Source organism: Hypanus sabinus, chromosome 4 (assembly GCF_030144855.1).
Source record: "Hypanus sabinus isolate sHypSab1 chromosome 4, sHypSab1.hap1, whole genome shotgun sequence".
Lineage (NCBI taxonomy): Eukaryota > Metazoa > Chordata > Chondrichthyes > Myliobatiformes > Dasyatidae > Hypanus > Hypanus sabinus.
In genome coordinates, this window is record NC_082709.1 from 114,644,899 (window position 1) to 114,669,852 (window position 24,954).

The following is a 24,954-nucleotide window of genomic DNA, read 5'->3' on the forward strand; positions in this document are numbered from 1 at the left end:
AACGAGGCCGCCTACAGGGAAGAAGCCTGTGTCAAGAAAACAATCTCGCCCTCAATGTTGCAAAAATAAAAGAGCTGGTTGTGGACTACAGGTTGGCCCTTATTGATGTCAATGGATTTGGGGTTGAGAGGGAGAACAGTTTAAATTCCTCAGCATCCACATCACCGAGGATCTCACGTCATCTGTACACACCAGCTGTGTAGTGAAAAAAGCACAACAGCACCTCTTTCACCTCAGACGGTTGAAAAAGTTTGGCGTGAGTCCTCAAGTCCTAAGAACTTTCTTTAGGGGCACAATTGAGAGCACCCTGACTGGCTGCATCACTGCCTGGTATGGGAACTGCACTTCCCTTAATCGACTTCCCTCTGTTCAACACATTTACAGAGACAGGTGTGTAAAAAGGGCCCAAAGGATCACTGGGGACTTGGGTCACCCCAACCACAAACTGTTGCAGCGGCTACTATTCAGAAAACGGTACCGCAGCATAAAAGCCAGGACCAACAGGCTCCAGGAGAGCTTCTTCCACCAGGCCATCAGACTGATTAATTCACACCGATACAATTGTATTTCTGGGCTATATTGACTGTCCTATTGTACATACTATTTATTATAAATTACTATAATTTCACATTTAGACAGAGACGTAACATAAAGATTTTTACTCCTCATGTATGTGAAGGGTGTAAGAAATAAAGCCAATTCAATCCCAATAATCCGCACTGGTCCTTACAATTCAGAAATACTCAGGAATCAATCTTGCTTTTAAATGTTCTTTTTTTAATTCAATGGCACTGTAGATGACTATAGATCTGTTTAAGACAATGTAAGATGATACATCACAACTGTCTCTACGTAATCTATTCATTTACCCCTCATGTGCTCACCCAGTTTTTGAACTAGATAAAATACAATATTATAAAATAAACATTTTTTCTGAAAATAAAACACATATTACATGAATTTGTAACTTAGTCTGGTTTTAAAAGGTACATTGTATGCAAATCCCTCATTTGAATACATGAAAAAATACTTATCATTTTCCCATATTTAAAATATATAATCTCTCAATTCCTGCCAGGCAAAAATATTTCCATTTCATTGGAGCTGGAGTTGGATTGTCTTTCACTAACCCTTCAATAATCACAAATTGAAAATACAACCATCTCTATCGAGTGGGGAACATTTCCTTACGGAGAAGGGAACGGAAATTACTTGAAGATTTGCTATGTAGGTTTAGCACCAATAAGGTACTACATGGCTGAAGGGAGCACTGGTTGGTATTTGAGGGGTGACATGTGAGCTGAAAAATAAATGGTATCCTCAAAAGAAAATTGACAACAATTGTCAAAACTTGATAAAGCAATGGCTAATTCATTTAGTCAATTGACAAGAATTTCCTGTAACTGCCTGCTAGTTGGAAGAAGCTAACCAAGAGGGAATTACGTTAAGTTGGTAGACAACAGGGACACTTTTCTGTTACTTTTGGCTATTAGCAACATGATAAGTGCATGAAATAAGGGACGTCCAGGCAGTAATCTCCTGCTCCAATCCCCTCCCACTGAATGTAGTTCTGAACATAACCTCTCAAGACATACAATGGTCCAAACATGTACATATAAATACAAATCATTGGAAAATAAATCACTGAATAGATATTTATATATTTCATGTATAGTTTATGCTACAGCAACATTCAAATGCATTGTCCTATGCTTGTGTTTTAAGTGCTGAGAGACACACTGGCTTTTACATGAATATTGAAGACTGTGTAGTTTTACACCTGAAAAGTAAAAAGTAAAAATATCACACAAATATAAAAATATGTTTTGTGTACATGATAGGATAAATTTAGATTTTAAAAAATTATGACATGACACCTAAACAAGGCCTGCATTCCAGCAGCTCAAGCTATCATACTAGAGTTTCAGGAAGAGAATCTGCATTGTCCGTTGACAGGAGCTCCCAGATTTGCCATCGCTCCCTTTGCCATTCCACCCAGTCAGGCTCTGTTAAGTTGTTCTTATTGTCTGACTGTTTGGACCACGCTTCATTCTCACTGTCGGGCGGAACCAAGTCCTGCTCGCGGGGCTCGGCTGCCGATGGTTTGGATACCGTCGCCTCCAGCTCTCCTGCTGGAGCTGAGCTTGGCTGAGTATTATGATGCCTTGACAAAGCTTGTTCTTGATGTGTAACAGAGTTACTGGACAAGGTTTGCCTCAGTACAATGGGGTAGGGCGGAGGGGGCCGCCTCTCGTTACGATTGATGTCCCCGTGCTTGAAGCAGGTTAGCCACGGCTTCTTGTGTAAGAAAGAGGTGTCCGAGGTTCTGTGAAAAATTTCTTCCGCACTTGCTGTGGAGCGTTGGTCACGTCTGAGACACAGTGATTCCAGGCTTAGCTGAATGTTTTTCTTACTTCCTGCCACTTGTGGACTACTGCAGACACGACTCACGGGAGGGTGGGCCCTGTACTCGGGTGCCCCTGCAGTTGTGTGAGTTCTTCGGACGGGCAGCTTTGTGTTGTCTAGAGACAATGTGGAACAGGCTTGAGGCACAGGCCAGTCCACTAAGAGGTTTCCCTGGGAAAGAGAACACTGTCTTTGCTGTAATGGGCTGGTTCGGTAAATATTGCCATATAAACCTAAGCAAAGAAAAGAAAGAATAAGGCGTCAACTTTCCAAAGTCAATGTAACCTAAGAAATGTAAGAGGAAGTTACATCTGGCAAATTCAGTAATACTTTTGTCTTAAGTTTAATACAATGGAGTTATACTTGCTTCATTCATGAATAGTGATAAAAATATGCTAATACCTTTCAATTATATGGACAAACTACAGAAGCCAGGCTCATAATCCTAATAGGCAAGCTTAATGTTCAGAATTTCAAAGGATTTTGACAGTCAATGGGGAGAATATTTCATTGGTAAGAAGGCTATTAACAAGGGAAGAGATTAAAGATTAAGAGACACATTTTCAATCTCAACATCTGCCTCCATAGCTTAAAGCCCTGTGTCACTCATCTGATAACAACATCCAGGTCTAAGCCTGTAATTCACGAGCCTCATCTCACTCTCGCTTATTTAGACTTCTACAACTCTTGCACTCACATCTTGCAGTCATCACACATTGCCAGCTCTGTCATCCACCCAGAATCAGCAAAACTCATCCATACCCTTTCCTCTCCTCCGCAGAACAAGTTGCCTTACAACCTCAGGCCACAGGAGCTAAATAGGTAAGAAGAGAATGGGGGAGCACTATGACAGATTTGGTCATGACATGTGGCAGCATGGAATCAACAGCAAAGAACAGGAATGGATGACTGTAGTTATAAAGTGAGATTAGATAGGCTTAGTATATTCTCACTGGACTACAGGAGGCTGAGGGGTGACCCTTTGGATACTTAAAAAAATTATGAGTGCTTAGATAGGGTAGGTTTCTCCAGACGGTTTCTCCCAGGGCAAGGGAGTCTAAGTTGAGAGTACACAGGATTAAAGTGAGAGGGGAGAAATTTACAGATGATCTGTGGGGTAGGTTTTTCCACAAAGGGTGCTGGTGACTGGAGGTGACTGAGAGGCAGATACAATTACAATATTTAAAAGGCATTTGGGCAAATACTTGGATAGAGAAGAAGTAGATGGATGCAGGCCTAACTGCGTGTGGTACTGATGAGTATGGGTCTGTCTTTATGCAAGACTGGGGCAAACATCTTCTCCTGTATAATACTTGGGGTATCTGGAGCATTGGTCAAGCCAGATAAAAATGAATAGGACGATTTTGCTGACCAGTGTCCACTATCTCTGTAACTGAAGTACTTCCAAAGTGTAGTCAATATTGTAATATAGAAAATATTGAAGCCAGTTTGCACACTGCAAGACCTTACAACCACACTTTACCAATATTGACTGGGGGAGGTAGGCACTACATTCTCAGGCTGGGCCTTCAGAAGGAACATGAACTCCTCAGCTTGTGACTCCAAGGCAGGAATCCTACTGCTGAGCTGGGCTGGCATGAGGAATCAGGCCGTGGGGAATAACATTGGCACTCATCACTGGAGGGGCTTTTGTTTCCAACTGTAGGAGGTGGGTAGAGCCCAATTAAGAAAAACAACATGCACACATAAGTAAAAAATCACATTGAAGTCCAGTTTGTAAGATTCAAAAATGTCATCCAAGCTGCCTCAGCACAAAATTTAATTATTTGTGACCTCTGTGGGACGATTATTCAGTACATGCAGAAATGATTGGATTGTTTTTCTCTCCAGTGAGGTACACAATAAGTGCTGCCAAGCTAGTTGTGCATGGTTTTACAATTAGCTCATACCTAACAGCTAGTGTGGAACAGAAACTGTTGCAAGTCTAGAAAACCATACAAGACATCATAGTTTCTTTCAAATGGCATGCAAAATTGTTATTACTTAAACTTTCAGTATTAAAATAAAAAGTGATTGCAAAGTGAAAAATGGCCCAACTCTCAACTCCTAGAGAGGAACACAGCCCATCTATGGTCCACAGTGGCCACAGCTCTGCACGGCAATTCCAAATTTAACCTAGGGCCCTAATAATCTTGTCAGAAGATGGAGAATCATAGAATAAAGTCAAAAAACAATTCAGCAGGTCAGGCAGCATCCATAGATGCAGAGGGATGGTTGATGTTTCAGGCCACACACAGAAGTGTCTGCCATACCTCTGCCTCACCCTCTACATTCCCCCGTCAATTTATTTTTGACCCGTCTGCAGAGTCGTGTGTGTTCAACTGTTAAATCGTATAGTAAAGGAAATATTTTCTGCAACACGTGCTTATGAAAGAGCTATCCAATGGTCCTAATTCCAATAGCTGAGAACAGCAATTACAATTATTTTTCTCATTTTAGTTTGCCTGATTAATTTACTACTTAATATATTTTTCAGTCTGGTTGCCATTGATTCAGATTTGACCTTAATAGGTCAAGTGTCAGATCTGTCAGTTGGAGAGGTCCCTGACCATTACTATAGCCCTGGAGAGGGATAGGAGCAGGATAAATTATAATGCTATTGGGCAGGAACTGGGGAGCAAAAACTGCGATAAGATGTACTCGGGGAAATGTGCAGGTTGTTTAGGGAGCACTGGCATGGGGTTCTGGATAGCTTTGCCCATTGAGGCAGGGATATGATGGTAGGGTGAAGGTACCATGGTTGACAAAGGATGAGGAAAAACTAGTCAAGAAGAAGAAAAAAGTTTGCTTAAGGTTTAGGAAGCAGGGATCAGGCAGGATTCTAAAAAGTTACAAAGGAGCTGTAGAATTGAAAATGGAACACCAGGGTAAGCCATGAGAAAGCCTTGGCAAATAGGATTAAGAAAAACCCTAATGCATCTGGACACATGCTGTATGTGAAGAACAGTAGGATGGCCAGAGTGAGTGTAGGGTCGATCACAGATAGTAGAGGAAACATATCCTGGAGTCAGAGGAGGTAGGTGAGGTGTGAAATGAATACAGTGCTTCAGTATTCACCAGTGAAAGGGGCTGCGATGATTGTAAGGACACTATAAAATAGGCTGAAATTCTTGAACATGTTGATGTTAGAAACATGTAGATTGCAACAAGATATTTACAGGATGTAGAGCTGGGCTGGAACATGGCAGGTGGAATTCAACCTGGAAAAGAGTTAAGTGATCGATTTTGCAAGGTTGAATATAAAAGCATGATTCTTAGCAGTGTGGAAGAACAGAGACATAGAACCATAGGACATTACAGCCCAGAAACAGGCCTTTTGGCCCTTCTTGGCTGTGCTGAACCATTTTTCTGCCTAGTCCCACTGACTTGCACCTGGACCATATCCCACCATACACCTCTCATCCATGTACCTGTCCAAGTTTTTCTTAAATTTTAAAAGTGAGCCCACATTTACCACTTCATCTGGCAGCTCATTCCACACTCCCACCTCTCTCTGTGTGAAGAAGCCCCCCCACCAATGTTCCCTTTAAACTTTTCCCCCTTCACCCTTAACCCATGTCCTCTGTTTTTTTTTCTCCCCTAACCTCAGTGGAAAAAGCCTGCTTACATTCACTCTATCTAAACTCATCATAATTTTATATACCTCTATCAAATCTCCCCTCATCCTTCTACGTTCCAGGGAATAAAATCCTAACCTATTCAACTTTTCACAGTAACTCAGTTTCTCAAGGCCCGGCAACATCCTTGTAAACCTTCTCTACACTCTTTCAACCTTGAGCCAATGTCTTATCCAATTTACTACCTCTCCATTTACACCTAGCGACTGAATCTTCCTAACTAACCTCCCATGCCGGACTTTAACAAAGTTCTTACTGAAGTCCATGTAGACAACATCCACTGCCTTCCCTTCATCCACTTTCCTTGTAACCTCCTCGAAAAACTACGTCCCTCAAAAGTGCTGCGCACATTGATAGGGTTGCTAAGAGGTCACGTGATTTGTTGGCTGTCATTAGTCTGGGGATTGAGTTCAAGAGCCACGAGGTAAAAAGGGCTTTGACCAGTAGCCAATCTGGACAGTGTAACTTTTGAGAGGAGGGGTCCTCAATCAGGTCCACTGCCCGAGTACAAAAGGCAGCAGCCGGTCACTACAGCAAAAAGAGCTTTGACCAGCGACTTAATGGTGTTTGGAATTGATTAGTAAGAGTAAACTAAAGGAAGGCAGGGGCAAGTGCAGCGGCCATCGTCTGAGTGGACAGAGTCAGAGTGGTGATCTTGAGCCTTTAGCACTTTGAGGCTTCAGTCAGAGAAAAGAAAAGCAAAGCTGTTAATTTCCCTTCCTTTTTTATATCTGCTCAGGTAGGACAGTAGAAGTGCCAGGCAGGATAGTAGAATGCTCCTCTTGTGGGATGTGGGAAGGCAGGGATGCCACCAGTGCCCCTGATGACTACAAGTGTGAGAAGTGCATCCAGCACAGCCTCTAACAAACCACCTTAAGGAGTTGGAGCTAGAAATGGATGAACTCCAGATCATTCAGAAAGCTGAAGGGGTGATAGATAGGACATATAGAGAGGTTGTTACACACAAGGTGCAGGACACAGGAAACTGAGTGACAGTCAGGAAGGGGAAAAGGGGAAAAGCCAGTGCAGAGGACCCCTGTGGCCATCCGCCTAAACAACAGTTATACCACTTGCGATACTGTCAGGGGATGATCTAAATGAGGAAAATCAGAGTGGCTGGGCCTCTAGCACTCAGTGACTCAGAAGGGAAGAGGAGAGGAGAGTCACACTGTGGTGATAGGGGATTCGATAGTTAGGAGAATGGACAAGAGGTTCTGTGGGCGAGAAGGAGATTCCCAGATGGTATGTTGCCTCCTGGGTGCCAGGGTCCAGGATACATTGGATTGAGTCCTCAGCATTCTTAAGTGAACAGCCATAAGTCGTGGTCCATGTACGTACCAATGACATGGGTAGGATGAGTGATCTGCGCCATGTGCTATTGAGGCCAGAACTAGGGAGGTACATGGCTAAGGAACTTAGTACGTGGCTAAGGAGTTGGTGTAGGAGGAAGGCCATAAGATCTTTGGATCATTGAGTTCTCTCCCGGGGAAGGTGGACCTGAACAGAAGGGACAATTTGCACCTGGACTGGGGGATGTTAAACTAGAGTTGCAGGGGGATAGGAAGCAGAGCACTGGAACAGTTAGTGGAGATATTGTGGAGACAGATGTTGGTCAGACCTCAGACAAAGTTAGAAATTGAAAGGTTGAGCATAGTGCGACTAATGTCCTGAGCTGCCGATATTTCAATGCAAGAAGTATTGTAGGAAAGGCTGATGATAGTTCTGAAGATAAAGTAGCTGGTTTACAATCAGAGGCAATGTGTAGTGAGGAGAGGCTGTTGATCGGGCAAAATTACAGTCAACAGGATGAGCTGCAATGTAAGAGGTGGACAAAATCGAAAAGGGTGAATACGGGACTGAAGGTGTTATATTTGAATGTGTGCAGTATACGGAACAGGGTAGATGAACGTAGCACAGTTCCAAATTGGCAGAATGATGTTGTAGGTATCACTGTACCATGGCTGAAAGAAGATAGCTGGGAGCTGAATGTGCAAGGATACACACTGTATCTAAAGGACAGGCAGAAAAACAGATGTTGCTCTGTTGGTAAAAAATGAAATCAAATCATCAAAAAGAGGTGACATAAGGTTGGAAAGTTTGAATCATTGTGGATGGAGCTAAGAAACTGCAAGGGTAAAAAGACCCTGATGGGAACTGTATACAGACCCCAAACAGTAGTAAGAATATGGTCTATAAATTACAACAGAAGATAGAAAATGCATGTCAAAAGGGTAATGTTACAATAGTCATGGGGGAATTCAATATGCAGGTAGATTGGGAAAATCAGGTTTATGCTGGATTTCAGGAGGGGGAGTTTCCAGAATGCCTACAATGGCTTTTTAGAGCAGCTTGTGGTTGAGACCACAAGGGGATCAGCTATTCTGGATTGGGTGTTGTGCAATGAACCAGAATTGATTAGAGAGCTTAAGGTAAAAGAATCCTTAGGGGAAAGTGATCACAATATGACCAAATTCACCATGAGAGTCACTGGAGAGTCACATGTATCTGTATTAACAGGGGAGTAAAGGGAATTACAGAGGCATGAGAGAGGAGTTGGCCTGAATTGATTGGAAAAGAACACTGGCAGGGATGACAGCAGAGCAGCAAAGGCAAGAATTTCTGGAAGCAATTCGGAAGGCACAGGATATATGCATCACAAAGAGGAAGCAGTTTTCTAAGGGCAGATAAAACAGCCGTGGCAAACAAAGAAGTCAAAGCCAACATAAAAGCCAAAGAGGGGAATATAATAAAGCAAAAATTAGTGGAATGATAGAAGATTGAGAAACTTTTAAAAGTCAACAGAAGGCAACTATAAATGTAATTACGGTAAAGACATAATACAGAAGTAAACTAGCCAATAGTATTAAAGAGGGTACCAAAAGTTTCTTCAGATACATAAAATGTAAAATAGAGGCAAGAGTGGATATCTGACCACTGGAAAATGATGCTGGAGAGGTAGTAATGGGGGGGACAATGAAATAGCGGACAAATTCAAGTATTTTCCATCAGTCTTCACTGTGGAAGACAATAGCAGAATGTTGGCAGTTCCAGGTGTTGGGGTTATGAAGTGTATGAAGTTACCACAGCTAGAGAGAAGGGTCTTGGGAAACTGAAAGGCCTGAAGGTAGGACCAGATTGTGTACACCCCAGGGTTCTGAAAGAGGTGGCTGAAGAGATTGTGGAGATATTAGTAATGAGCTTTCAACAATCAATAGATTCTAAAATAGTTCTGGAAGACTGGAAAATTGCAAATGTCCCTGCACTCTAAGAAGGGACAGAGGCAGAAGAAAGGAAACTATAGGCCAGTTAGTCTGACCTCAGTGGCTGGGAAGAGTCGATTATCAAGGATGAGATGTCAGAGTACTTGGAGGCACATGATAAAATAGACCGTAGTCAGCATTGTTTCCTCAAGGGAAAATTTTGCCTGACTAATCTGTTGGAATTCTTTAAAGACTTAACAAGCGTGAGAAACAAAGGAGAATCAGTTAATGTTGTGTACTTGGGACTTTCGGAAGTTCTTTGACAAGGTGCCATACACGAGGCTGCTTAACAAGGTACGAACCCATGGTATTACAGGAAAGATTCTAGCATGGATAAAGCAGTGGCTGATTAGCAGGAAGCAAAGAGTGGGAATAAAGGGATCCTTTTCTCATTGGCTGCCAGTGGCTTGTGGTATTCCACAAGGGTCTTTTTTTTTACATTAGATGTCAATGATTTGGATGATGGAATTGAAGGCTTTGTTGCAAAATTTTAAGACGATCTGCAGATAGGTGGAGTGGTAGGTAGTTTTGAGGAAGTAGAGAGGCTACAGAAGGAATCAGACAAGATTAGGAAAATGGGCAAAGAAATGACAGATGAGATACATTGTTGGGAAGTGTACAGTCATACACTTTGGTAGAAGAAATGAAAGTGATGACTATTTTCTAGAAGGAAAGAAAATACAAAAAAACTGAGATGCAAAGGGATTTGGGAGCCTTTGTGCAGGATTCCCTAAAGGTTAATTTGCAGGTTGAGTCTGTGGTGAGAAAGGCAAATGCAATGTTAGCATTCATTTCAAGAGGACTAGAATATTAAAGCAAGGATGCAATGTTGAGATTTTATAAAGCATGGGTGAGAGCACTGAGAGCAGTTTTAGGCCCGTTATCTTAGAAAGGATGTGCTGACATTGGAGAGGGTTCAAAGGAGGTTCACAATAGTGATTCCAGAATTAAATTGTTTGTCATATGAAGAGTGTTTGATGGCTCTGGGCCTGTGTTTACTTGGATTCAGAAGGATGAGGGTTGACCATAGAAACCTATCGAAAGCTGAAAAAGACCTTAACAGAATTGATATGGAGAAGTTGCTTCCTATGGTGGAAGAGTCTAAGACCAGAGGACGCAGCATCAGAATAGCGGGGCATCCTTTTATAGAATGGAGATGAGGACAAATTTCTCCAGCCAGAGAGTGGAGAATTTGTGGAATTTTTTGTCACAGGTAGCTGTAAAAGCCAAGTATTTATGTACATTTAAGACAGAGATTGATAGATTCTTGATTGCTCAGTGTGTGAAGGGATACAGGAAGAAGGTGGAAGATTGGAGTTGAGAGGAAAATTGGATCAGCCATGATAAAATGGCAGAGCGGGCTCGATGGGCTGAATGGCCTAATTCTGCTCCTATACCTTATGGTCTATGGCAATGTTACAGCTTTATAACACCCTGGTTAGACCACACTTAAAATATTATGCTCCGTTCTGGTTGCTACATGATAGGAAGGATGTGGAAGCTTTAGAAAGGGTACTGAGATTTACCAGGATGCTGCCTAGACTAGAGGGCATGTCTTATAGGTTGAGTGAGCTAAGGATGTTTTCTTTGGAATGAAGGAGGATGAGAGTTGACTTAATGGGGGTGTACAAGATGATAAGAGTCATAATAAGGGTAGATAGACAGAGACTTTTTTCCAAAGCAGAAATGGCTAATACCAGGTGCAATAACTTTAAGGTGACTGGAAGGCCTTGCTAAGGTAGTGATAGAGGCAGATACATTAGGGGCATTTAAGAAACACTTAGAAAAGCACATGGATGATAGAAAAACAGAGAATTATATAGGAATGAAAGGCTAGATTGATCTTAGAGTACGCTAAAGGGTTGGCAGAACATTATAGGCCAAAGGGCCTGTACTGTGATGTAATGTTCTATGTGAATTGAAACAGGAACTATATAATATTTCCATTGAACCAAGTCACTGTAGTGATAGAATACCATTGCTGTTAGAGAAATAAAAATATAAAATTCTGGAAATGCTCAGGCAAGGCAGCATCTGTGGAAAGAGAAATAGAATTACTGTTGCAGTTTCACTCTCTTAATCAGAACCGGAGAAGTTTTAAGTTGCCAAAAGTATGTAGGAAGAGGTAGGTCAGAGAACAGTGTGAGGGCACTATTAACAATTTAATGAGGATAGACTGACAGAAAGATAAAAGCAGATCAGAGCATTTGCAGGGAACTGAAAACAAGGGAAGACTGTTGGAAATGACCAGCAGACCAGGCAGTATCTGTGGAGAGAGAAATAAAACTGAGTAGATATTATGGATGAGTAAACTGACCACTTATAGCATGAACTAGGAATGCAAGTTCCCTAAAGTCTTTGAATTTGATATTGAAATGTTAAAGCTGAATCAATGTTAAGACAGAGATGGATTGCTGAGGATCTAATTATGCACCCCCATTGTCCCATCATCACATCTACAAAGATATGATGGTGATAGAGATGCTACACTAAGCAAAACAATTAGGGACTAAACCCATTATTTGCTTTTCCCATTCATAACCTCAGATTCCCATATTCCCCTACCAGCCTGTAACATAATGAATGCCACATTTTAAGCAGCCAGTGTACTGGTAGCAAGCACATGGCCAGTTATGTTTGAATGGGAGTGGCTATTGAAAGCATGGGACAATTAAACTATCTGACTTCATGGGATGCTGTGGCATTTGAATGTCATCTTCCAAATTTGTCCTCTCAATGCAAAGGAGCACATTGTCGTAACCTTCATTAAGAATGGACTTGTCAGCATTACACTGGTCACAACAATGGCATTTTAGTAGGCTGATCTCAGGTTTTCATTACAACTTTTGTGCCATTAAACATTATCCTGGGTTCAATTTGATCCTTACTTGGCTGAAATTATTAACTACTCGGTTTCCATGTTAATAATTATGAATGTTCTGTTGTCAGAACTAACCACTAACTATGTGCATGTGACTGCAAATAGTTTTTTAGTCTTGTTCTGATGGACTGGATATTGCTCAAGACAATGAATCAGTGCAAAAGTTATACAATTTGCAATTCAATGCCGTGACAAAGTGTAAGAAGCCAACATCATACTAAATTCCAAGACAAACCATAGAATTTTGTTACAGTCTCTGAAGTCATAATTTTTGCAGAGTTTTAAAGAGTGAAAACTGCATATATCGTATAAACCTTACCTTTCTCGGGCCACGAGACTGGAGAGCTGTCCCTAGATTTGGATTTCAAGTGTCCAACTAAAGCATATTGTTCAGGAACTTTATAAAGCTTGTCGGAACCAGGGCTGAGATCGTCTGCCTTTTGTACTGACAGCCTGTCTGTGAGTACTGGAGAATTATTGTCATAAGGTGAGACTTCCCCACTTGACATCTTGTTGGAGTCAGTCGATGAATGTCTTCCTCCCAAAGTATAGGAGACCTCTGCCCTTGTCAGATCCGGACTCCTGTTAAAGATAATCACAGCTGATTATTAAAATACACACAGCTCACTACAAAGAGTTCAAAACAGACTCCAATAAAATTCCCATAAGCTGACATTCTCAAGACTTTGATAGTCTTGGTCAGAAAATATCACCCAGTGAGATTTGTGGGTATTTGGATAGTGGATGCTCAGAGTTTTAAAGTGTTTAATGAGACAGTAGATCAAGTTATTAACCATGATTCAGTGGTTGCCCACAGTCGGGAGTTTGGGAGTTCAGTTCTGTTTAAGCAAATAATCCAGGCTGGTATTTTCCTCCAGTACAAAAGAAACTTAATACCTAGGCCCCTCCTGCCCTCTTTAGGATGACACTGAAGTTTTATGATGTTGCTCATAGTAGCCCCTCTGTTGAAGTTACTTCCACAATGCCGAGTTACAGGTTTTGATTGAATTATAATGCAGGACCTGGATACATTTCCAGGTCAGGGTGGAGTACAACCTTAGGGGTTCTGCACGTGGTGGTGTTCCCACACTACTACTATCCTGGTCCCTCTAGATGGCAGAGTTGACAGAATTGGGATGTGCTGATAGAACAGCCCAGGCAAGTAACCAGAGTGCAATACAGTGCCTTGAAAAAGTATTCAGCCCCCACAACTACTTTCACGATGTACTATCTCATTTTCTAACTTCTGGAGATTTGCTCTACAGCCTCTGCCTCTATGTAGGTAGTAGGACTACCAGATGATCAGATTTCCTGAAATGCCATCTAGGGATCAAACAGTAGGCATTCCTAATTGTAGTATGATGGTGATTGAATGTATTGGGTCCCCTGGTGCTGTAGGTGATTTACTGATGATAACTGGGCAGAGGTTTCTTCAAACAAGCCTGACTGAAGTCCCTGACAATGATTTGAACGTTGTTGGGTAGACTGTTCCTTGTTTGCTAATCATGGTACTCAATACCTCGAGTGCTTGCTTAACATTGGTGTTTGGCAGTACGTAAACTGTGGTTAGGATCATGAAGAACTCTCTTAGTAAGTAGAACAGACAGCACTCAATCATTAGATGTTCCAGCTTGGGGGAACAAGAGTACAACAAGACCGCTATGTCAGAGCACCACCGAGAGTTTATCATGACACACACTCTCACCTCTTACCTTCCTGCATGTTCTGCAGAGCAATTCATCTGGTAGATTGAGAATTCCTTGGGCAGGACTGCCATGGCCAGCATGTCTTGAGTGAGCCATGTCTCCGTTAGACACAGAACACCACAATCCCTCATTTCCCTCCGATAGAGCAATCTTGCTCTTAGGGCCTCAATCTTGCTCCCAGTGACAGTAAATTTGCTAGCAAGATACTAGACAGAAGAATTTTTACACCCACATTTTTAGTACAGGCTGTTATTGCTTAACAGCACTAGTTTGACCCTTGATCATGCATTCTCTTGTCTAGCTTACTAATGCTTAGCATGGATAAGACAGAAGGAAATTATTAGCCTTGAGTGGGAGTTCACTTGCAATGGCAAGATACTCACGATGACTGTGAAGCTTTCCTTCGCAGCAAGTAGTCAACAACATCTGGATCTGTCTCTAGCAAGCTCATCAGCACCTCATTCTGTAGCTCCGGGGGAACCTGAGAAACCATGCAAATTATTTACAAACTGAGTGATCTGAATTCATAATGAAACACGGCACATAAGGAACATATAATTACACATCCCTTCTTTGTATTCACATCACTGGACAAGCATTCATTTGTCAAGGAACAGAAAGGAAATGTTTCATATAACGATTAATAAATGAAATACATATAACATGACAAGTAAAGGTTGGGAAATATATACTCACTTCAAAGAGCTCTCACTTTTATCTAAAATCAGTTTATTAGTGTTTGCTTTAAAATACAAAGCAAAACCTTTAACAAGTTAAATGGGTTAAAATCTACCGGGAAATGGCAGAAAACAAAGTTTTCAAAATTCAAAGTAAATTTTATGATCAAAGTCACCACATACAACCCTGAGATTCATTTTCTTTCAGGCATACTCAACAAATCTATAGAAGAGTAACTAAACCAGAATCAATGAATGACTGCGAAACTAGGGCTTTTAAAATGTTTTAAAAATAGATGCTTTAATCACCAGTGCACCACTTACTCATTTTGGGATTGTCATGTTTAGGAACTAACAGGAAAACCGAACAAAATTGATGTTGTTACGTAAATACATCAGGACACCCCAGCCGATTAAGCAGAAAGCAGAAATTGAAACATCCAAGGTGCATGTGTCAGCCTGATCCAGCTTTCTGTGCCTCTGCACTACCAGGCAAAACTATTGACCTACTAACATCTCCCCTCCTACCACCAGCAATTCTACTATTACCACCACCCCTCCTACTCAGTGGTGAGTCCAGGGATGCTTGTAACTTAGAGACCAATGGACAGGTTCCCTTCAACTCTGGCTCCTCAGCTACAGCTGATGCATCTCACGTTTTATCATTAAGATGACCAGCCAATTAACTGTTCATTTTCCTTTAATAGCTTGACATGCTTATAAATGAATTTATTTTTTTTTCTCTTTAGTGATGAAATGCTTTGAGAGGTTGGTCATGACTAGACTGAACTCCGGCCTCAGCAAGGACCTGGACCCATTGCAATTTGCCTATCGTCACAATAGGTCAATGGCAGATGCAACCTCCATGGCTCTTCACACGGCTTTAGACCACCTAGACGACACAAAGACCTACATCAGGATGCTGTTCATTGACTATAGCTCAGCATTTAATACCATCATTCCCACAATCCTGATTGAGAAGTTGCAGAACCTGGTGCCTCCCTCTGTAATTGGATCCTCAACTTCCTAACCAGAAGACCACAGTCTGTGTGGATTGGTGATTACGTTTCCTCTTCGCTGACGATCAACACTGGCGCACCTCAGGGGTATGTGCTTAGCCCACTGCTCTACTCTCTGTATACACATGACTGTATGGCTAGGTATAGCTCAAATACCATCTACAAATTTGCTGACAATACTACCATTGTTGGTAGAATCTCAGATGGTGATGAGAAGGCGTACAGGAGTGAGATATGCCAACTAGTGGAGTGGTGTCACAGCAACAACCTGGCACTCAACGTCAGTAAGCCAAAAGAGCTGATTATGGACTTCAGGAAGGGTAAGATGAAGGAACACATACAAATCCTCACAGAGGGATCAGAAGTGGAGAGAGTGAGTAGCTTCAGGATCTCTGAGGATTTAACCTGGTCCCAACATATCGATGTAGTCATAAAGAAGGCAAGACAACAATTTGGCATGTCAACAAATACACTCAAAAACTTCTATAGTTTTACCATGGAGAGCATTCTGACAGGCTGCATCACTGTCTGGTATGGAGGGGCTACTGCACAGGACCGAAAGGAGCTGCCCAAGGTTGTAAATCTAGTCAGTTCCACCTTGGGCACTTGCCTACAAAGTACCCACGACATCGTTAGAGAGCGGTGTCTCAGAAAGGCAGCATCCCTTATTAAAGACCTCCAGCACCCAGGGCATGCCTTTTTCTCACTGTCACCATCAGGAAGGAGATACAGAAGCCTGAAGACACACATTCAGCGATTCAGGAACAGCTCCTTCCCCTCTGCCATCTGATTCCTAAATGGACTTTGAAGCTTTGGACACTACCTCACTTTTTAAAAAAATATACAGTATTTCTGTTTTTGCACATTTTTTAATAATCTATTTAATATATATATAATTGATTTACTTGTTTATTTATTATGTTTTATTGTATTTATTTTCTTCTCTCTTTGCTAGATTATGCATTGTATTGAACCGCTGCTGCTAAGTTAACAAATTTCATGTCACATGCTGGTGATAATAAACCTGATTCTGATATCAATCATATCAATTCCAAATGCCTCTGATCAATAGAGAAATGTAGAAATGAAAACAAAAGGTGTGAAAGGTTATCACACCAGTGCTGGAGACATAACCTCAGGGCACAAGCCTGGAGAACTGATCACCACACATTGCCAGTTCTGCTTGCTATCATCTTCAATAATACTTTCCGTCACTCTGCTGTTGATTGAGAGTAGGTTGCTTGGGTGGGTAATCAGCTGGAATGGATTTATTACATTTTTTGTGAATATGGCACACCTGGGCAACTTCTCACCTTGTCAAGTAGATGCCAGTGCTATAACTTTACTGGAACAATTTAGCTCAAAGCACTGCTGGATCTGTAAGGTTTATCTTCAATACCACAACTAAGAATTTGTCTTGTCCCATGCTCTGTTGTATCTAGTGCTCTCAGCCATTTTTAGGAAATGAAGTTGGCTGGAGACTGACCTCCATAATGGTGGAAAACATTTTTCCTCTTCTGTAGTTAAGAGTCCCCACTATATTAAGGTGTTTCTGATTTAGCACCAGGACTAAACTGTTCTGGGAAGGGCAGGGAGATTCTTCAGGACAATCTTAGGGATTTCCACAATACTGGGATGTGCCGTGCATTGTCCTGCAACAGCGCTGGAAGTCAGAAGCATCTTCTGGGAAATTCAGGTCTTTCTGTGGTTTGCTAAATCTAGGATTTAGCTAGCTGATTGCCCCTTGGAACTGACAACCAAGGCCAATAAGGTTTGCAACCATTTGTCAAAATTGACTTGCTGGCTCTCATAAGAACCATAGTTTTAAAAGAGTAGAAGTTAAGGAAAATGTTGGGAATTGTGCATAGAAATTTGTCTTCTCAGAGGGAGGGCGTTGACTCTGTGGGATTCTCCGACCCCAAGAGTGGTAGAAGACAGATCATTAAATATATTTAAGGTGGAGAGAGATGAATAGTTGAAAGCTTGAGGAAGGTTGTGAAGTACAGATACAGAAGAGGAGTTGTGGCCTAGAGCAGATCAACCATGATCATATTACTGGCAGAGAAAGCTTGGAGGCTTCCTCCTGCTTCCTTTTCTCGCATTCGTGCACGTAACTTGGCTAATTCTTGTATGGGCATCCAAAAGATATATAACAAAGTAGCACTTCTAGACATTGTCAAAAATTAAGAAAAGGGTCAACATAAATATAAATTTCTCCTTAGGGTGGTGGACAGTTGGTAAGGGCAAGTGGATATTCTTCCCACACAGTTAATACCATTATCAATAGATCATTTAGATATTCAATGGATTCCAGTTAATTGGGCCATTCGTTAACCTGGGCAGACACTTATTTGGGACAACTCTTAAAGAACAAAATCTAATTGAGAAAATAGCTAGGATTTGTTTTATTTATTTGGGACACCATGCTGCTTAATTGGAAGAAGAGATGTTTGCCAAAGTTTGTAACTAGTGTCAGTTATTTAATACCATGTTTAGAGCAAACAGATTTTAAATAACATCAGTGTATCTCTGTTCAAAAGGCAGCAATGTTTGTCATTGATTTTTGACAAGAAATAAACAGTAAGACAATTTGGACAGTTTTGCTCATTGCAGTTTTAAGCATTCAGGCTTGAAGATGCCAGAAATGACCAGGAGTGAAAATGAAACAATTTTACTATTTCAAGTTAGGAGCTACAAATAATTTTAAGGTATTGACAATCATCTTGAATATTTCAATTAAATGAAGATTTGGAGGATGCAGTCATCAACAGTGTTGTATGGAGGAAGTCCATTATCTGCATTAGGTGTCTGCGCTAATTTTGTTCATTTACAGTCAATCAAAAGAACACAGCAGGTACACTGGATGAATTCTTACGTTGATAACTATTATAAACCACAGTTTTATAATACTGTATTAGTACTGGTATCATTTAAATACAGGTGTCCCCCCCCCCCCCTTTACAAAGGTAGAGCGTTCCTATGAAACTTCTCTTAAGCTGAAATGGCATAAAGCGAAGAACCATTAATTTATATGGGAAAAATTTTCATAAAAGTGAAAATCCTCTTTGCAATGCGAAAACAGGTTACTAATGTAGTTCTTTTGTAAAAGTGCAGTGGCGTAAAGCGAACATTCATAAAGCGTGGGACACCTGTAAATAATTTGTTATTCAGCTATACAGTAACTTGTCTTTTTTACACATTTTAACTATTTTCAAGAAATGGCTAATTGGGACAGATACATAATTTGCCCATTTAACAGGAATCCACCGCACTTGAATGATCAGGTCTTCAATATAGAAAGCAAAATGGAAGAATAGCAACAATCTTCAGAATGGATAGATTGACAAAATGGGACATAAAGAACGTGCAGTAATATACTTCAGCTGAGTGCACATAAACAAATTTCAATTAGCGGATAGTAATTTAAAAAGCATGCAGGAGCAGATATCTGGAGGAGTGTGCTGCACACAAATCTTTAAGGGTGGATAGGTAAGTAGAGGAAGTGGCTAAAATAAAACATGGAATTTTTAGCTTTATTATAAAGAAGTGCAAAGTATAAATAATAATCACAAGTGATTCTGTAGATGATGAAAATCCAGAGCAAGACACACAACTATGGAAATGAATAAGCAGTCGACGTTTTGGGCTGAGACTCTTGGGCCAAAATGACGGCTGTTTATTCACTGCCACAGATGCTGCCTGACCTGCTGAGTTCCTGGGGCATTGTTGATACAGAGTATAAATGCTGGACCTCTTTGTTACGCTGCTACAAAACATCGGCTAGCTGACATGCGGACTGCCATCTTCAATTCTGGGCAGAATTCTGTGGAAAGGATGACGTGTTGGAGACAATGCAGATGAGATGTATTAAGTTTATTTAATCTAATACATGAGACTGCAGGCTTTGTGGATTAAATCGCATGCTTCTGCCAAACATCAAACACAAATACCTTGAGGCAAAGAGCCTCCTTGAAGGCCATGATTCTAACGTATCTTAAACTAATCCATAAAACCTGGGATTGATCATTTGGTGAATATATTACTGAAATCGTAATCCAGAGAAAGTGAATTTACATCTCGCCACGGATACCCAGGAAATTAAATGCAATTTAAAAAAAAAACTATTTGGGAATAAAAAGTAACTGTGCTGACTCCTAAAATCTGAGTGCTATTATGTACGAGTCACATTCTGGAACATTTATTCACGGTCCTTTAGGCTTGCGATTGCCTAATAATGCCAAAAGTCCTGCTTTCTCCTAATGTTCAGAGACCAGAGAAATATTGGCACTGTGAGTTCAGTTATGATGTGGCAAATGGCATTGTCTTTATATTCAAGAGCAGCAAATTTTGTACATTCTGGTGCTAAATATTGAGATCTCCTATGGCTGTACATCCCTTTCTGCTTGCTGCTTGTTCCCACTGCTGACTGTAGGTATGTTCTCCCCATGACTGCTTGGATTTCCTCTAGGTGCTCCGGTTTCCTCCCACATTCCAAAGATGCACAGGCTAGGGTTAGTAAATTGTGGGCATGCTATGTCAGGGCCAGAAGCATGGCAGCAGCTGTGGGCTGCCCCCAATACATTCTCAGACTGCACTGGTTGTCTACATAAATGACACGTTTCACTGTATGCTTCAATGTTTTGACGTATGTGTGACAAATGGAACTAAGCTACTCTTACTGGGTGTTCTGTCAGTTGAAGAAGGAACAAAATTAAACTAGAGTTGCAGGGGATGGGAACCAGTGTGATAGAGGAGTGGATGTGGCGAAAGATGTCAGGAACCAAATGGTGGACTAATGTTCTGAGCTATGTGTATTTCAATGCAAGAAGTACTGTAGGAAGGAGGCTGAGCATTGGACATGGATCAACACATGATATTGTGGCCACTAGTGACACTTGGTTGCAGGAGGAGCAGGACTGGCAGTTCAAGGTTCCACAGCTCCATTGTTTATAGTGATAGATAGAGCAAGAGAGATTAAAGGGGAAGGGGTGGAATTACTTATCAGAGAAAATGTTAATTTTCAGTCAGGACAGACTGGAGAGTTTGCCTAGTGAGGCTTTATGGGTAGAACTGATGAATGAGAAAGGTATGACCACGTTAAAGGGATATTAGAGGAGAAAATTTGTGGACAGATTGCAGACTATTACAAGAAACGTAAGGTTGTGATAGGTGAGTTTGACTTTACACATATTATTTGGGACTCCTGTACTGTAAAAGGGCTCTGTGGGTAAGAGTTTGTCATATGCATTCAGGAAAGTTTCCTTAGTCAGTACATAGAAGTCTCAACTAGCGTGTAAGATGCTGGATCTCCTATTAGGGAGCGAAACAGGGCAGGTGACAGAAGTTTGTGTAGGAGAACACTCTGTATCTAGTGATCATAATGCCACTAGTTTTAAAGTAATTATGGAAGAGGATAGGCCTGGTCCTTGGATTGAGATACTAAATTGGAGAAAGGCCAGTTTTAACTGCATCAGCAATGATCTGGCAAGTGTGGAGTGATGTTTTCTGGCAAAGGTGTACTTTGTGAGTGGGAGGCCTTCAAAAGTGGAATTTTGAGAGTACAGAGTTTGTATGCTCCTATCAGAATAAAAGGCAGGGATAACAGGTTTAGGGATTTTGAAAGATATCGAGGCCCAGATTAAGAAAAAGAAAGAGGCGCATAGCAGGTATAGGCAAGAGAAATTGAGGTGCTTATGGAGCATAAGAAATGCCAGAGTTCACTTAAGAAGTAAATCAGGAGGACTAAAAGAAGATGAGGTTGCCCTAGCAGACAAGGTGATGGAGAACCCTAAGACACATTGCAGATACATTAAAAGCAAAAGGATAGCAAGGGGCAAACTTGGTCCTCTGGAAGATCAGAGTGATAATCTATGGTGTGGAGCTAGAAGAGATGGGGGAAAATCATAAGTGGATGTTTGCATCTGTATTTACTCGAGAGATGGACAGAGATGGGGCAAAGCAACACTGAGAGGGATCAGGAGTGTAGGCCTCCACTTTACACTCTGCTTTCAAAAGCTAGTGAGATGGACATGTGACAAAGGACATCCAGAATCTAGGCCACCACTCCATGCTCAAAGGCCAGTGATATGGATGTGTGACGAATGAAGTCTAACTTTCCACTCCATGTTCAAAAGCTAATGACGTGGAAGTGTGACAAAGGACATCTAGAATCTAGGCCTCCAGTCTGCGCATGAAGGCCAGTGATGTGGATGTGTGACGAAGAACATCCGAGGCTGGATGAGAACCAGTGAGGATGAAGGCCACTGTCCCACCAGGTCAGTGAGTCCCCTCAGCTGACTGGGTCCCAGGATCAGATGTCCAGGTGGGCAGCGGGCACAAGGGCCAGAGCCCCCATAAGTAATGAGTCAAGGAGTCTGGAGTTCAAGGCTTGGAGTTTGGGGTCCCGTCACTGGCTAGTCCTGGGTAAATACCAAAGATTGCAACTGGATGGTGAGAATGTTGAAGTCCAATGGTCAAACTCCTGGATCTACAAATCTGAGAATCCACTGGGGAAGTCAGAGGTGCATTGCCTGCGAGTACACAAGTTTGCTGGAGGCCTGGAAGCCTGTCCTAGGGTTGGAAAACTGTCTCTGTATGTGCTTGACTGGGTGTGTGCTTTCCTGTGGTAAACAGCTACTACTTTCCTGTGGGAAATACACTGTACTCCATCTTGCAACACTTAAACAAAACCTCTTTCACTCTGAAACTTCAGAAAATGTTTAAAACTTCAGAAGTGTTTTCATGAGTTGTTTGATGCAGCAGAACACAAGTTTTCATTTTGCACTTTGACATACTCAGTCGATGTTTCCTTTATAAGGCTCTGTGCATGTCTATAATTTGCTCAGCACAGCACAAGTTCCAGAAGAACCAATCAGTGCAGAGCAAGTCAAAGTAAAAGGATAATTACCTAATCTTTGACATGAATTGCAACCACATCCAAGTAAACATCATGGAACAATACGTTTGTGTGTACAGGAACAAAACATGAAGGAAGGTAAAGTGAGAGGAGCAGGGAATTAATAAAACAAAATTCTCCTAATCGTGCAAGATGTAATTTTCAAATATCCCAAATAATCCCAAATATCTGGAAAAAAAAATATATATACACACACTGTTTTATCAATTAAAAATTCTTGAACTTCTGATCGATTTTATAAGGTAAGGATACTATTGGGTGGCAGGGCAGAGTTATGTCACTACCAAAGTAGGCATAAGACACTCCTTCCCTCCACTAGCTTTCAGGCCACCCTTCGGTAAGGGGCAGCACCTGCCCAGACTGCAGCACCCCCCCCCTTTCCACCGGATCAGGGGCTCATGAAGCCATGGAAGCAGGTGATGTATGGTCATATGAGCAGCTGGTAAATATGTAAATTCCTGGTTATACAACCACTGATGCCAGGCAGACAATCTCTGAAGAATATTGATAATGTTGGGGACACTGTGCAGAAGAACGCAATGGCAAACCCACTTCTGTAGACGAATTTGCCAAGAACAATCATGGTCACAGACCATGGGAATTAAGAGGGAATTAAGCTTTCAGCATATGAGGGGGAAAATGCATAAAAGAAATGAATACTCTTATCTTCTGGAAAATATTTTCTTTAAATAAAAACACTAGACTTGGGCCTTAAAGTGAAAGTATTCATAAGGATAAGAATTCTTACTTTGTGTTCCTCTCAGCGAAATACCAAAAAATACACAAGAAGTAAGCAGAAAGCCATTACAAAGAGCAAGTGCACCATATTGCTTAGGACTGTGATGGCTGCATGTTGCAGATAGATGGTATATTGTACATGCACTGCAGGGGGAGAGAATTTTCTGGTGTTGGAAGTGAGCTACTATGTTCCTGATGGCTTTTCGCTTCTCCGGTGTTGCTGGAGTTGTACTCATCCATTAAGGCAAGCAGAGAGGATTTTGTCACACTTAATCAACAGCTTTGCAAATAGTAGAAATGTTTCTGGGTGCCAAGTGTGTAATCGCTCACCACAGAGTATACAGTGAGTGGTTGAGCACCTGATCTCCTCTTGTAGCCAATTTATTTAAATGGCTCATCCAGTTGAGTTTCTCATCAAATGTGACTCACAGAATTTTATCGGTGGAGCACTTAGTGATGGGTGACATCACAGATACTTAGCCATCTTTAATATTGGCATGTTTGTTTCCTGGCAACTCTATGCCATGAATATATCAGCCACACATCAGACAATGTCTAAATAGTGTCTAGGTCTAGCAGCACGCAGCTATGGACTATTTAATCTTCTCGGTGGTCCAAATGGAATACTGTATATTCAATGAGCTGACTTGTTATGCTTTGTAACTTCAAAACATTAATTTAATTCAAAGGAAGACATGGGAGCCCGAAATGCATGGCCAACTTCGCATTTACTTATTTACTTTAAGTGTGCCACGCACGTATCAGATGGTAGCGTGATGATGTATGTGATTAATGTATTTACACATATAACTCATAATGAATGATTTAAACAAGAATGATTAATCAAACTATATAAACATACACATATGCATACATACATACACAGTATATACAAAATTACACAAATATTGCACAACACACCTCCCTGTTATGCTATAAACTCTAACTCAATGGAGAATGCACCTCAACTATATACACTGTATAGAATCAGAATCTGATTTAATATCATCGGCATATGTCGTGAAATTTGCTAACTTTATGGCAGCAGAACAATCAAATATATGATAAATAAATATAAAGAAAAAACTGATACATTAAGTATGTATATGTCTATTAAATAGTTAAGTTAAAATAAGTAGTGTGAAATAACAGAAATAAAAACGTAGTGAGGTAGTGTTCATGGGTTCAACGTCCATTTAGCAATTGGATGGCAGAGGAGAAGAAGCTGTTCCTAGATCATTGAGTGTGTGCCTTCAGGCTTCTGTACCTCCTTCTCTGAGTGGTGGGGATCCTTAATAATGATCCTTCCTGAGGCATCGCTCCTTGAGGGCGTCTTGGATACTATGGAGGCTGGTACCCATGATGGAGCTGACTGATTTTACACATTTCTGCAACTTCTTTCGATCTTGTGCAGTAGCCCCACCCCCCCCATCCCTAATACCAGATGGTGATGTAGCCAGTCATTATGCTCTCCACAGTGCATTTGTAGAAGTTTTCGAATGTTTTAGTTGACAAGCCAAATTTCCTCAAACTCCTAATGAAATATCGTCACTGTTGTTGCTTCCAGGTTAGATCCTCAGATATTGACCCTCAGGAAATTGAAATAGCTCATCACTTCTGACAATACAACTACTACATACAGACATCCACAGCATATCTGGAATTGTTCAGTTCAGGCCTAAAGATTTAATCTCTTACTCTTGTGGGATAATG

The 24,954-nt window shown here is 41.2% G+C and overlaps 1 protein-coding gene across 7 annotated transcripts in view; it reads right to left on the bottom strand.

Moving 5' to 3' along the window:
* Positions 1–742: 742 nt before the first annotated feature.
* The window catches only part of LOC132393124 (rho GTPase-activating protein 6-like), a 532,445-nt gene continuing 508,233 nt past the window's right edge, over positions 743–24,954 (bottom strand). For all 7 annotated transcript variants that reach the window (XM_059967953.1, XM_059967955.1, XM_059967956.1 and 4 more), the window contains exons 10-12: positions 14,275–14,372; positions 12,505–12,767; positions 743–2,639 (exon numbers count right to left, since the gene is read on the bottom strand). In XM_059967953.1, the coding sequence (XP_059823936.1) occupies positions 1,912–2,639; positions 12,505–12,767; positions 14,275–14,372 (1,089 nt within the window). In that variant the 3' untranslated portion in view covers positions 743–1,911. The remainder of the gene's footprint in view (positions 2,640–12,504; positions 12,768–14,274; positions 14,373–24,954) is intronic.